Source organism: Cryptotermes secundus, unplaced genomic scaffold (assembly GCF_002891405.2).
Source record: "Cryptotermes secundus unplaced genomic scaffold, Csec_1.0 scaffold309, whole genome shotgun sequence".
Lineage (NCBI taxonomy): Eukaryota > Metazoa > Arthropoda > Insecta > Blattodea > Kalotermitidae > Cryptotermes > Cryptotermes secundus.
The window spans coordinates 59,611-74,917 of record NW_019723305.1 but is presented as its reverse complement, the minus strand read 5'-3'; the positions used below and the strand labels follow the sequence as shown (position 1 = coordinate 74,917).

The 15,307-nt window shown below is 37.8% G+C and overlaps 1 protein-coding gene across 4 annotated transcripts in view; it reads right to left on the bottom strand.

Moving 5' to 3' along the window:
• Positions 1-15,307, bottom strand: part of LOC111861730 (phosphatidylinositol-binding clathrin assembly protein) — a 56,684-nt gene that overhangs the window by 17,195 nt on the left and 24,182 nt on the right. For 2 of the 4 annotated variants that reach the window (XM_023846536.2, XM_023846534.2), the window contains 8 exons: positions 14,602-14,767; positions 12,722-12,868; positions 10,953-11,076; positions 10,783-10,869; positions 8,965-9,894; positions 3,270-3,411; positions 2,101-2,203; positions 1,901-1,957 (listed from right to left, as the gene is read on the bottom strand). In XM_023846536.2, coding sequence (XP_023702304.1) covers positions 1,901-1,957; positions 2,101-2,203; positions 3,270-3,411; positions 8,965-9,894; positions 10,783-10,869; positions 10,953-11,076; positions 12,722-12,868; positions 14,602-14,767 — 1,756 coding nt within the window. The remainder of the gene's footprint in view (positions 1-1,900; positions 1,958-2,100; positions 2,204-3,269; positions 3,412-8,964; positions 9,895-10,782; positions 10,870-10,952; positions 11,077-12,721; positions 12,869-14,601; positions 14,768-15,307) is intronic. The other 2 variants (XM_023846532.2, XM_023846535.2) reach the window with 1 other exon arrangement.

Sequence of the window (15,307 nt, the reverse complement as noted above, 5' to 3'; positions counted from 1 at the left end):
AACTGGAGTTGCCAAAAAAGTGATCAAGGACTGGACTGATAGAAATCATAGAACATACTGGGAATCAATAATTGGACTCAAACAGGCAAAGGGTTTTATATCAGGACCCTCAGCCAGAAGAATGAACATACATACATACAAGACATAAGGATGATTATGAACCATGAGTAACTTAGGTAAGAATTTTGAAGGGAACAGCTACGATCAAGATTCAAACTTGGTACCTCCCCATGATTAGTGTAGAATGTTACTGCTATACTGACCTGCTGAAAAGAACTGGGACCAGTCATTTCTACTCTTCACATAATACTGACAGGGCTATCCAGTCAAGAATTTAACAAGCATTCAACACGTAGCACAAATAGGAAACACACAGAGGCCTACATGTACTGGCACGCAAACATCCTTTAAAAAGACCACTTGGATTGGATTATGGCTTGTGACAGTTTTCTGTTGATACTGTAACAAACTTTAAGGTTTATCATAACCATGATGTGTGTTAGTGGGTGAGTCAGAAAGTAAGTATGTAAGCAACATACATATGTTTCCATTATATGAGTGATTCCACTTTTAGAACACCATATTCACATTCCACAAAACCACGAGCAAAATTATAGTTTTGTATTATATTCTAATTTTTATGTGTTTAGACAGCAGATGAGAATTTTTGTATATAATAATTTTTTCCATTGCTTGATTTGTTAACAGCTACCCAGAGGTTACTTTCCGAATAACCCTCGAAAATGCATTCAGCCAAACCAGCAACCAGAGCCATAAACACCAATGTGTAGAGAAAACCACAGATTTCTTGTTTTACTGCACTCACCTAGCACTACTAACATCTGCAGAACAAAAACTGTAACACATAACTAAAATCACATTGAGTCCCAAGAAGAGCCTTATCAATCATACTGACCTTCCCTACATGCTGCTAACCTCAATGATGATAAAGGGAGAAATTTACAAACTGTCTTCTAGAAAAATCAAAACTGGCCCAACATGTCTATGTAGGAAGTCACAGAGTAGGTGGGGATGAGGCCGGGATTTTGGAAATTGAAAGTAACAGCAAGTATGCAAAACACAAGGAATCAGGCCATATGGCATGTTTAACCAATCACATCCGAAAACCAAGATTTCTAGAAACATGGAAACCATCCCAGCATGCCTATGAAGAAGTCATGATCTGATCAGTGAACCCAGCTTGGAAATTTCTCCCACATGGATTCCCCTTAATAGGAGTGAGGTTAGCAACTCACAAGGAAGGTCAGCATGATATCAGAGACTCTTCAAGGTTACCTGTATGAGTTTAGTTTTAGGGTACAGTTTTTGTTCTGCAGATGGCACCAGTGGTAGACAGGTATTGTAAAATAAGAAAATCTTCCATTTTCCCCTACATATTGGTGTCTGTGGATCTGGCTGTTTGGTTTGGCTTCATGTACATATCTTCTGCTTCTCTACCTTAGTTTTGTGTCATTATATGACTTTCCACAATTTTATTGTACATTTTTGTTATCTCTCACTGACAAATCCTGTCCTTGGATGCATATACAGCTCAGTTACAACAAAGAAAAGTTGCACAGCATTCAAGGTGAGCTCCTGCAGACAAGGTGCCTCCTACTCTTTCACCTGAAGATGGAAACATTAAGTTTCCAAAATGTTGTTTTCTTTAGAATACTAGATGATGGTTGAAGCCCAAAAACTCAGTAATCCCAAACATATAAAATCTTTGTCATTTACTGAGCAAATTCAGACTTATAGTTCATTCTGCGAACTGTACAATATTTACAAAAATATATGATGAGTTCTACTGTTTTTAAATAAAAACATATTAAAACAGACAACTGATAATGTAAGAAGCAAATTAGGCATTACAAAGCAATGTCTTGGCCAGGATACTCACCAAAGGCTGCAATGATGGGAACTGAACAGGGACATTCATAGTGGTCATTCCATGGCCCTGAAAATAGTATAGCATATTGCCACCTTCATGCTCAGGCCAGTGATGAAACAGCAAAGTAATTCTGAACACCAACAAACCTAACAAACTAAAAGAAGCAGCAGGGTATTACAGTGATACAGGGGGAACTGCATGAGACTCACCATAGGTCTGTAACCTGCACCTGTTGTGGCAGCCATTGGTTGTGGGCTCCAGCCTATACCACCAGGTTTTGCCACATTCTTTGGTGAATTCCACTGGACTCCTCTACAGATAACAAAGCAGGATATGTTTATGAGACTTGATGTTTTCATGGCAACAAAAATTAAATGCTGTTTTCTGGTTCATGATACTGCATTTTTGTAGGTAGTTACCACCATTCTGGAGGAACATGCTGCCTCAATCATACAGACAAAATTCCGTTTAAGTTGTCTCTCCATATATGAGATTTGAGGTTTTCATGGCAATGAAAATTCAGTGTGGTCTTCTAGGTTACAACACTGTGCACTCAAATGTGTTTAGCAACATTTCATGAAAATAGAGGCAGTAGTTTTATCTAACAACTGGAAACCACCTAACAGACTATATGGTGACACAGAGCATAAGATTACAAGAAAAACGTTTATACCCTATGTGTGTTTGACTGTGCTTTCTCAAGACATAAGTTATAAGCAGAGTTGGGGAAGATTTACCTTTCAGTAGGGTTCACGTCTTATGAAAACGGTAAAAGGTCACATTGCCTCTGTGCTTAATTTCGCATCATGCCATGAAGACGTATGAGGAAGTGGAGGTATTGTAGCATTATACTTAATAACAGCATCAGATCAAAGTGAGTGATCAACTTCATCCCCAACTATTTCACCTGCCCCTCATACACAATGGATAAGATGCAGGATGGGCCCTAGGGCTGGTCTTGATGAAGATAAAAATTCTTTCTTTACCAGCAACTGAGCTTCAGTTCCAGATATCCAGCTGGTAGCTTAATTGCTACACTGAGACATCTTGGTTTCCATAATAATAAGATCCTGTACAGATTTTATAACACAGAGAAAGCACTGTACTGCAATTAAAAAATACTGACAGAAATGCAAGTTTTGAAGTTCTGAGTACATGTATTTATCAAACTTAAACAGAGCTCATTCCAAATTTAATTCAATGCATACTTTAGCACTCTGCAAACACCACCCACAGTGCTACATTAAGTATACTGGTCTGAACTGACACAGTTCTAACTAGTGATAAATGACACTGAAGGATGACAGCTTTGACAGTTGTGTTATGTGATGCTAAATCCACTATCATATACTGAATTTAAATATGTAAATATACTAACTTCACTGATGCCTGACCACCTTTGTTAATGGAGAGATTCTGTGCAAGGGAAGCAAGACTGCTGTCAAGATCACCAGTCAACACTTTCCCACTTGCTGGGTCACTGGGCTGTGCAGCACCTGCGGTTCCTCCACCTCCAGGTGCTGGAATATTAAGTTACATTACATTACAGAGGGCACCAGCTGTAAAATTGTTCATGTTAATAGACCCAAACAAGCTTTAATTACTATAGCGTTATTTCAAGTTATCACTGTCTTAAAATGTGTGCAATTTTTATTAGAACCATGTTTCTATATTGGTAATTAAGTCAAGTATTCCATGAAGTATACCATAACACAGTCTGGAACCATACTGAAATCCGGAAATTTAGAAACAACTCTTATAAAATATGCTCAATATATACAGCAACAATGCTGAAGCAAATGTACAAATGTTTCTGACAATCCAAAACAATAATATANCGCCAGAAAAATATACCACGGGCGCCGCGTTGGACAGGGCTGATGTATTGTCTATGGTGTGATCTCATTGCATGCAGTGACAATTTGTTCTTGCAGATTCTGTTGACTATGCTTCCAGACTTATGGGACAATAAGTATAACACATTAAGCAAACTGATTTTAAATTTTATACAAAATAATTTATATGACTTATAAACTACATTAAAGAAATGACAACTCCAAATTTCATAAAGAAAGAAATAAACTCTCAAGCTTGACAAGTTGCCAACACAAATACATTTATGAAAAAAAGATGTATAAGGATGTTTATTATAAGGCATGCAGCTTCTGTGCTGCTCATAATTAAAACAAAAAAAGAATAAACGTGTAGGTCATTTCTTTAAACTGCCAGTGAGTGTGTCGTATCTCAAAAAAAATATTTATTTCTTTACAAGAAATAAAATTGTTAAATTGTTTACATATAGTTATAAAACGTTACAGGTGATCGGGAATTGAATTTTATCCATTCATCAGTAATTAAGAGATGGCTAACAATGTCTGAGTAGCTGATCTGACAGGTTGCAAGAATTTATAGAATGTACAAGCATACTGCAACTCAACAATGGAAACTGTGAGAATTTCTACTATGCCTCTATCATGAAATCTGACATGCTCTATTCATGCATCCAAATAGTGCTTAGAAATGAGATAACAGAATACAAAAATTTTAACAACCACAACAATAACAATAACAACAACAACAACAACAACCACAATGTATACTTCTGATTATCCATATGCAAACTGTCCCATTTGTAATTTATTCCTGCACCTTTGTAAGTGTGCTCATGATCCTGCAGAGAGCCCAGTAAGTTTGCTTAGTCTGTGTGCCTGTCTGTGCTCGTGAAACTTCAGAACTGCTGAACAGATTTATATTAAATTTGATATTGAAGAATATTACAGAGAAACAACCATTTAAAATTTTTATTTAGATCAGACAATTTTTTAATGACCACTTTAAATGAAGATCTATATGTGTTTCTCTGCATATCTCAAATATAACTCACTATATATTTATTAGAATGAAAAATGTTTCAAACAAACTTTTTTCCCCCACAAGTCATACAGTTTTTGAGATAATTGAACAAATCGGACCCTACGTGTACATTTCACACTTTTTATATTCAGTAATCAGGCAATGAACTTGGACTGTGTTTTTATAATTTGTGTGCTTTCTCTTCAGCATCAGAACCAATAATCAGAAGTACAGTGTTGTGTGTTTTTTATATAAGGAAAAACTTGGAAATGCAATGCACACAAGAATACTTATCACATCACAGTCTATGAAAATATACATATATCGGTTATTTCTTGCTATGAATATTCTTAACGAAGATATGTAATATCACAGACCAAAGGAAGAGTGGGACAGCTACTGACAATCAGTGACTGTTTTTATGTATGACGCTGCATATGACACGTTATATATTCCCTCATGTCTGTAGAGAGTTGCCATCCAATTAGAATGATGTTAAACAACCAATAAACATTATACAGTCTGGTCTTTGCAAGTCACCATATAACTGAGGAAATTTTTGCTTAATATCCTCTGATATTTCTCCATAAATCTTCTGCTCATCTTCTTGAAAGTCTCCTCCCAGTCTGTCACTGTGTCTGACATCAACTGAGATTTTCACCAAGCTGGGTTGCTCCACAGTGAAGCCATCTCCTTTTTTTTTCTCTCTGTCTGCCCATCCATCCATAAGCACTTTTCAGTATTCATGTCCACACTCTTCATTCTTTCCTTTGCATTCATATTATGTCCACTCACTAGGCTTCTCCATCTTGCCACTGGTCTCATCAACAGCTGTTTATCCAATATATAAGTATTTACTTATGAAGCTCTGGAAGGAATTCTATTGATAGCCATGTACACATCATCATACCGTCAATTTTGTCAAATATTCTTCTTGCAGTGTTCATACTTTCGGACCTTGCCTGATGTATGGGTTTCAATTTTTATCCTGTCATGTTCATTTTAATATATGAGGGCCTTTTGGAAAGTAACCTCCATTTCTTTTAGGCAACTAATGTAGGAGTAGGGGAGAGCTCATGCATGTGAGATAGTGTCACATGATTCATTGCCTTGTAAATCATCATATAACTGGTCACCTAGTGTCTGTTCTTGTCTCTACAGAGTGAGTTATGATGTGTCCTGCGATTGACAATCACCCCCAGCTGCGAAACTCATGCTGTTACCTGATTTCTTCATGATAAAACTTGAGTGCTGTGGAAATTCATCATGCATTATGTGCAGTTTATGACCAAAATGCAATGAGTGAAGGCACTGCAAGTCAATAGTTTAGAATGTTCAAAGATGGGCTAACAAACATTCATGATGAAGAGTGAAGTGGTCGGCCATCTGTAGTGAGTGACGATTTTATTCAAAGTGTTGACCAAAAAACCTGTAAAATATGGCACTTCACAATTTCAGAACTTCTGTGTGAACTTCCACAAATTTCACGCACTCTTCTCTATGAGAGCACCACAGCTGGGCTAGGCTATCACAAGTTTTGCCCAAGATGGCTTTGGCTTTGACGTTTGTAGAGCAATATCACAAAGATGGAAATGGATTTTTCAATCACATCATATGAGTAACAGGTGATAAAACCTGGGTTTCATTTGTGAATGCTGAAACCAAAGAGAAGTCAAAGCGGTGGCTGCGCGCACACACACTCACCAAACAAGCAAATAAAGTTTAAACAAATGTTGTCTGCCAGAAAGCTTATGGCAACTGTTTTCTGGGAGAGGAAAGAGGAGCTGATGGTGGAATTCATGCAAAAATGGACTACAATAATGTCAGAAGTGTACTGTGAAACACTAAAAAACTGTGCAGCGCCATTTAGAACAAATGGTGTGGAATGCTGAAATCCAGTGTAGTGGTCCTCCTTGACAATGCATGCCCGCATACAGCTGTTTGCACTCATGCACTGCTGGAGCATTTCAACTGGAAGTTGTCTGACTACCCTCCTTACAGCCCTGATCCTGCTCCTAACAACTACCACCTGTTTACCTACAACAAAAACTGGTTGGGATCACAGCACTTCAACAATAATGAGTTGATGGAAGGTGTCAAAACGTGGCTGAGCTCACAGGCGGCAGACTTCTTTGGCACAGGCATACAAAAACTTATTCCCCAATACAAGTGCCTCAATTCTGGTGGTGACTATGTTGAGAAATAGCTTAAGTATATACACATCTTTTGTACACAATATTTTTTTTCTCACTGTTTATTTTGTTAACAGCTCACTGGAGGTCACTTTCCAAATAGCCCTCATATTAAATGGAAAGCAGAGCATAGTACGGAAAGTGGATAGAACAAAGGTGAAATGTGATACAGGTAAGAAACATGTTACTCATTCTTGCAGTTTTGATGATTATGACAGATGTTCATCATTACAAATTTACCCCAACGAATATGCAAAATATGGTTTTCTTAACTAAAAAGTGTTACACGAGATATGTATGTAAAACTTATGATTCTACCACAACACTAAGAATTGTATAACAACACTACAGCAGCTACATGTGATGATATGAAGGAGTGAAGAGCATAAAAATAATACACGTATGTATAAAAGAGAACAAGCAGACATAAAAGGCTAAATAATATGAGGTAGTTACTATACCAAATCACCATTGTCATTTCTAAAAATGATGCAATTTAAATCTGTGAATTTGCAACTATTTTATTGTAAATAGTCACATCAATACCATGTGATTAATTGCATGCACAGCAATATGGCATCTCATATTTCCTCATGGTAGATGAACAAAAGACACAAGGATACCCAAAGATGGTATATGTAGTGAATAGGCAATCATGATTTTTTTTTGTTAGACAAGTAGATAAAACCACAGATTGCTATGTGTACAGCATATAACAAGTATGCTGTCTTCTGTGCAGACACACTCCAAACAACTTCAGCACTTTACAGTAACTATCTCAAGAAAGAATATGTTGTATCAAGGAAATAAACACACACACACACATATATATATATATAATATTTTCTTCATGGAAAATTATAGTTTCAATCTGAACCAGTTCCAAACTTGTCACCATTCATTGAAATACATATGGGCCTTCATTTAGCATTCACCCACACTGTTTACTTTGAACAAATATAATGTATTAGCAGTAAACTGTTCTAAAAACTTAAACACCAAATATAAAAGACTCCATTCACCTAGCAGGATAGCGTTATTATCTGCACTCAAAGACTCACAGAAGCAAACTGGCTCTAATGAATTATTTTGAAATGTGCCATAGGTTTAATTCCAGTGATGATATTTACATGGGGTTACTTCTTTATTACATCATCATCATAATCATCATCTGACATTTTGAAAAATGTTGTGACTTAACACCAAAACATGAAAGAACGATATATTGTATACACTTCAAGAATCTGTTTCTTGATGGAATATATCCACTATATGATATCTGCTCTTCATAAAAAATAAACAACATTCTGCAGAACTCTGAGTAGTGCCAGTGAAATATGTCGACTCTTCATTTCAGTTCTTCTATTGAGCATGCATTTGCTCTGAACATTACTTCTTCAGATACCTTACAATAAAGTCAAAGGGGTTCAGATGTATTAAGACTGGTGGCCATAAATGGAAAGAAAATTGTTCAGCAGCTCTCCCAAAACAGTCAAGCAAAAACTGACAGGCACACTTAATTGTGCAAATTCTAACAAGAAGGTACTGTAATCATTTCATATATTCTTCCACAAATTCCTAACTTTATCACATTTCTATTAAAAATTATATTCAGAGTAATGGCATATCACTGTATTGCCTATTATCATAGAAACACATACAATGTTGAGTTGAGATTAATCTCTGATATATATGGTTTCATTTGTTGCATGGTGCCACAGCTGTTATCAGAAGGTGAGCGAGCCTTGTTATTCTGGTCAGTGTACATGTTTATCAATATAAGAAGTACTAAATTCACAAAGAAATCCATACTGAGTTTCACAAAAGGGATATCAAAGAAAAAGAAAACAACATGACATACCACAACTTCCATATCACTGGCATAAAGACTTAATCACTCAGTTAATAAGGCAAGTAAAAAACCAAGATGCATTTGCTGGATTCTAATTCTGTTCGTTAAGCAGCATATCAAACACTACCCAGAGCACCTAGTAGCAAAATGCAAAGACAGCATCCGAACATCATCACCTGTCATGCTTATTCCTTGCTTTGCTGGAGAACCATAGCCAATAGGAGCGCCACCAGGCGGACCAAACACCATCCCTCCTCCCCCTGGTATCATAGTCTGCTGCTGTGGTGGGATTACCGCTCCACCCGGTTGACCCTGAAGGGGCATATCAAACCCCCCAAACCCTGCAATACCAGCTCCACCAATAAATGTTTGAGCTGGAACCACACCTTGTCCTGGTACTTGAGTGGTAGCACCAGCAGGTGGAGGGGGCCTAGTTGGCGAGCCACCCAATGCAGCTCGGATGCTATCATTCAAGTCATCAAATGCACTCTTGGATGTGGCTGAAGCTGGTGGGAGACGACTTGGGGACCCACTCAGAGGACCAGGAGACATGGTACGAGGAGTTCCTCCTGTAGTGGGTGGTGGTGGGCGTGGTGGAGGCGGTGATGTCACTTTGCTAGCACCAGATGGCACAACAGGAGAAGGAGCAGGAGCAGGGGGCACAGGAGCAGGAAATGAAGTGAATGATTGATGTGGTTTCCCTAATTCTGACCCTTCACTGACGCCAACCACACCATCCATAGGCTTTGCTTCCTCACCACCTGTGTCTGCCTGTACCTCTCCTGAATTACCTTCAAACCCTAAAGACATGTCTGTGGCCTCTGTGGGCTGAAGCACAGTGAAATCGCTTCCAGAAACATTCCCAAACAAGTCTGTCCCTTGACTGCCAACTGATGGTCCCTGAGCCTGACCCACAGAACTAAAGTCAGCACCAAAGAGATCAGCTGCAGCATTAGTACTGATTTGGCTAATGTTGCCCGCACCCTGGTCCTCAAACAGGTCCATCCCACCCCCACCTGCAGAGGAGGAGGTCACATGCTGGCCACCAGGAGCTGGGCTAAAGTCGGACATGAAGGGATTCGGAGCGGCCATCCCAGCAGATGCAGCTTGCAGAGAGAACAACACATGGTGAAGAGAACAGATGAACACTGTACTCACTAATCCAAATTAAAACTGTTTCTTTCAAACCGTTACATATTTTGAAACATAACTGGCTGCCACATCACTATGGAAATTTTCTGTACCTGTATATTTCTTCAAGCGACAGAGTGCTATAGGCTTTGCAAATGTTTCACTTCACATAACATTTGCTTAAAACAGTACTGTACGCTCTCAACAATTGGCCATTCACTTTATGCATTTCTACTAGGGCAGTGATTCTCAACCTTTTGCATCTTGCATCCCAGTAGTTATTCTGTCAAAAATAATAAAAACACAGCTCTATTTCCAGGAAATGTATTTCTACAGTTATATATACCTTTTAGTAATTATATTAATGATTAAGGGAAAGTATTTTTTGAGGCATCATATTACACCCAGTAGACTGTCAAGTCCCACAAGCTGGATGCATCCTGCCAGTTGAGAAACACTGCAACAGGGAATGGACATGAATGGATTTGCGGAGTGGATCTACCATTTTTGGATTAGGTAAAAATTCAGTATAGAAACTGAGAATGAAACTCATTTAGTGCACACAAGCATTTTATGCTGACACATGAAAGGTCCATGCAATATAAAAAAATAAAAAAGTCAACTGCAATAAACAGCTGCTTGTTACAAAAATAAAATTGAAAAAAATGAGCTCTTCATGTTATGTACAGGTGACATGAAAGTAACTAAAATTAATACAAGACAAAATTATTTATAGAGTAAAAGATGGGTTTAAAGTGGTGACAGCAGGTGAGAAAGTTCAGCACAATACAATGTATCAAGATTGTGGCCATTCAAATCCAATTGTTTGTTTTTTGCCTGTTTAATCTGTAATTACTACTTACCAGAACCAGTTTCAGTTCCTCCAAAGACAGAACTGAAACTCTGATCTGACACAAATGCATTTGTAGCAGGCTGTGTTCCACGAAAACCTGTCAACACGAAAACACGCCAGTTTAATGTCTTGCCTCAACACTATAAGCAAGACGTAGAGCACCACGTAAATAATACTCACCATTCGACAACCACATGTCAGATACACCAGTTACTGGGACAGAAGTAGCTTGTGTTGGAGCTGAGAACATATCAGCAAATGGGTTGGCACTCAGCTGCAGTAAGTCGTCCGAGGCTTTTGTTGACTGCGGAAACAACGTGAATGTAAAAATGACTTCAAATAAACATTCAAAATGTTTATATTTCCTATAAACAGAAATGATGTACCAAAACATCTTATTTACGAGGAATAATTGAAAAGTCTTCGCCCCTACTTTTTTTCAGCCACAATAATACACATACAGGGAAATCAAAATACAGGCAGTGTTCTAAGTATCTTTGACTAATTTTCCACATAGTCACCACCCTGGCTCAGGCATTTGTCCCATTGCACCCTGACTGCAGTCAGGCAGCAGTCCTGTTTGTCACATGAGGCCTGGCGTTGTCATGGAGGAGAATCCCCAGGTGCGACCGCAATCATTCGGATGGGAGATTATGGAGGATGCAGCGTATAGTCCAGACCTTGCACCCCGTGATTACTGCATGTTCAGTCCACTGAAGAAGTTCCTGGCAGACCAGAGGTTCTTTTCTGACGATGACATGAAAACCGCTGTCTGGCGGCGGTTACGCACTCAACCGGCCGAATTATACAACAGCAGAATCTCCAAACTAGTGGTGTGATGGGACAAATACCTAAACTGGGGTGGTGACTATGCGGAAAAATAGTTAAAGGTACTTAGAACACTGTCTGTATTTTGATTTCCCTGTATGTGTATTATTGTGGCTAAGAAAAATAGAGGCAAAGACTTTTCGATTTGCCTTTGTACTTAATGCTTATGATACGGGTGTGTTTCATTGTACTGTTACAGTTATTATGCAGTTTTGTACATCATCAATGGGTTCAAAGCAAATATGGGGAGATGTGTGCATGTGTTGTGTCCAACTGTCCGGCATTTAAACTTCTGAATACCTGGATGAATTTTGATGGAATCAGGTATTAGAGGTCCCTACAAAACAATGTAGTTTCATTTCAATTTGTAAATGCCGACAGATTTACTTCAAGCCATGCCAAAGACTGTACATGCTAGGTAAATCTTCAACTTTTCAATACACATACTCCGTCTTAGATTCAGAGTAAAGTATGTGCATGTAAATCGTACAGTAAAATGAAATGTGTGTGGCGGCCTTTATGGGAACTTGCATTTTCTTTGAGACTTACTGTAAAGTCAGTGAGGAGCTAAAAGTCGCTCACCTGGTAAAGAAATTATTAAGCTTTCATGAAGAGCTCATTACTGCATCAACAAAGGCCTGCCATTCCTATATGCATCAGCCAGATGAATCCAGTCCATATCATAATATCCTATTTCTTTAAGTTCCATTTTAATGTCATCTTCCCATTTATGTCTATGTATCCCAAGTGGTCACTTTTCTCTAGGTTTCGCAACAAAAATTTTTTGAAAGGTTTTCATTCTGCATACAAACTACAAGCCATGTCCTTAGTTCTCCTGATTTCATCACCCTAATAATATCTGGTAAAGAATATCCCATTCAAATTACTTGTCAATATTGTTACTTTTATGTATTTCTAAATTCTGTATAGCATATTCAGCAAAACAGAATATCTGGTGACCATGAGTATTTAACAGTTTTAAAATTAGAAATTTTCCTGCGATCAGTTCAAAGTAGTCCAACCCAACCTGACCAGCAAGTAAAAATAATTAAAATAACTGTTTACTTCTGTTCTAAATGATACTAAGGTTACACCCAAACACAATGAACATGAATAACAACCTGAGGTGCATCAGCTGTAGCAGGCAGAGAGCCAAACAGATCGACAATGGGTTGTGTAGTGTTGGTAGCTGGAGCTGCTACTGTTGGGGAGCTCAAGAAGGGGTTGGTATTGGGTCCACTGCTGCTGGTAGGTGATGACACTTTGGCCTGAAAGTATCAGGAATTCTTATTACCAAGCAAGTTACTACAGAACAGGAAATCTCACTAATGACAGCAGAAGTGAAAGCACAATAATGGGTATGTATATAATTCTTGAATATATCTACACCCTTCTACTAAGGCTCCCATAACAGTTGTTGTTATTGCTGCTGCTGCTGCTGCCACTGTGGTGACAGCAGCAGCATCAGTATAGTAGTAGTAGTAGTAGTAGTATAACCAAACACAGCCCTTCCTGAGAGGCTAAAATGTTGCTCAGCCAATCAAATAATTTCCCCTACTTAAGTAAAAGAAGAATACAGATGAATGACACACAAATATGCATAATCCCATCTTTGACCTTATAATAAATAAACCCATATAATACATCCATTAAATACTTCCCATTAGCCCCCATTCCATCATCCCCTCTGCCCCTGCACAATGCAATAGCCCATCCCTTCTTCCCTCTTCCTTCCTTCCTTCCCCCCTGCCAATATCCAAAATCAATTCAATACATCACCATCACCACTAATCAGTCTACACTGAACCAATGCACAGTGTAGTATATATCTATCATACACACATAAAAACAAACTCCTTGGTTTTAGTCTGCAAGCGAACTATACTGACTGAGCGACCGCCGCTTGTCAGCAAAGTTAGTGCCAACACACACCCAGACTAGAAAAAGCATACATCATATTAATGATCATAAGTAACATTATCATTAATATTTACAAAAATTCCCGACTTCATATATTAAAATCACTACTACTCACACATTAACTTATATTTTTTATTACAGATATTATAACACAATCCATATCGGGAAATGCGCGTGCCCGAAACATCACATATTCATAACAACATATACAAAATACATATGAAAAACATGTTATTGATACAGTATGTCAACATATCATACCCTCTAAAATAATAACATACAGATATTTATTTTCAGATTGACACTTTACCCTGGGCTTCACGACTTGGTTTTACTATGTGGAGGCTTCTAACAAGGACCCACAAATCAGATAATATGCCTAATACTACACTGTAGCACCTGAACCTTAGATCTCTTAATAACTTAATAAGTTTTAACAACATTTTAAATAGTTTAATATTTTGTAATTATAATCAACATAATTATATATACTTTAAATATATCATACATACATTTTATATATTTTTTTATTTTAAATATTTAATTGTAATATTTATTACCAGCTTCAGGGAAAATTTGTTATCCTATAATATGACATGTTGCACTAGTATGGATCCATATTAGTAGTTCAATGACTAGACGTATTCCTATGGCTATATTGACTGCCTGATGATGGTCCTAAGTGACCGAAACATGTAGCAAAATAAAGGTTTAAACATAAACATTAAAAGCAAGTATACATTTGTTGTGGTGATGGTTTAGCATAACTACTATATATAAATTTCCCTTAACTTTCATGGAACTGACAAGTTCATTACAATGTTCACCAGAGCCCCCACTGGTCCCTATCCCAAGACAGATGAATCCAGTTCATCACCTCATACTACTTTTTCCTTTATATTTTAATATCTTCCTCCCTTACCTGAGATTGGAACAAAATTGTAATACTCATGGAAACCGGACTGGCTACTTGTTTCAGAATACTGAATCACTTCCAGTTCCTCAGTCTTTTACTTTCCCTGCACTATTTATCATACAATTCTATTAGAATATCAATCTGAGGGATTCAGAAGATAAATACCTTATACTGGTTCATTGCCGCTTCTTCCTCAGCAAGCACCTGCTGTTTCAGTGACTCATCAATGCCATTGGTGTGTGAGTCAAGGCGAGTATTGGCCGCTGCTGTTCCAAATGCAGTGCTGGTGGAAGATAGGGCGGACACTCCGGACTTTACATTGGTTCTGTTGCTGCATGGTGCCAGTTTTGGCCATATGGATGTGATAAGGCATAATGTGGTGTGATTTTTGCAAGAGACAGTTGTGGGTGATAGTGTGTTGGAAAGGTCAGAACCACAAAGGAAGGGAAGACAGGACAAAAATAAAGACAAAGAAAATGAGAAATAAATAAAGTGGTACATCAACTACCAAAAACACTCATAAAGTAAATTGTGAGTATATACTGACATCATGCAACATTCAACACCATAGCATAATAAGCAACATATACGAGTATAACGCAAAAATAAAATGTGTGTCAATCTATGCTGCTAAATAGAAATTCTCCTTCAGAAAATTACAGTAAAATATCACATCCACAGAAATCAAATGTGTTTCAAACAACTCATATATTCTCACAAGCAAGAGTGGAAAAGTACATTCTAAACTGGAATACACATAAATGATATAATGACATAAGCTCCGTCCCAAGTGCAAACAATATATTATGTGTCCTTGATCTTGCTCCTTTACACTACATGTTTCAGCCTCAGATGGCCATCATGAGGTGTA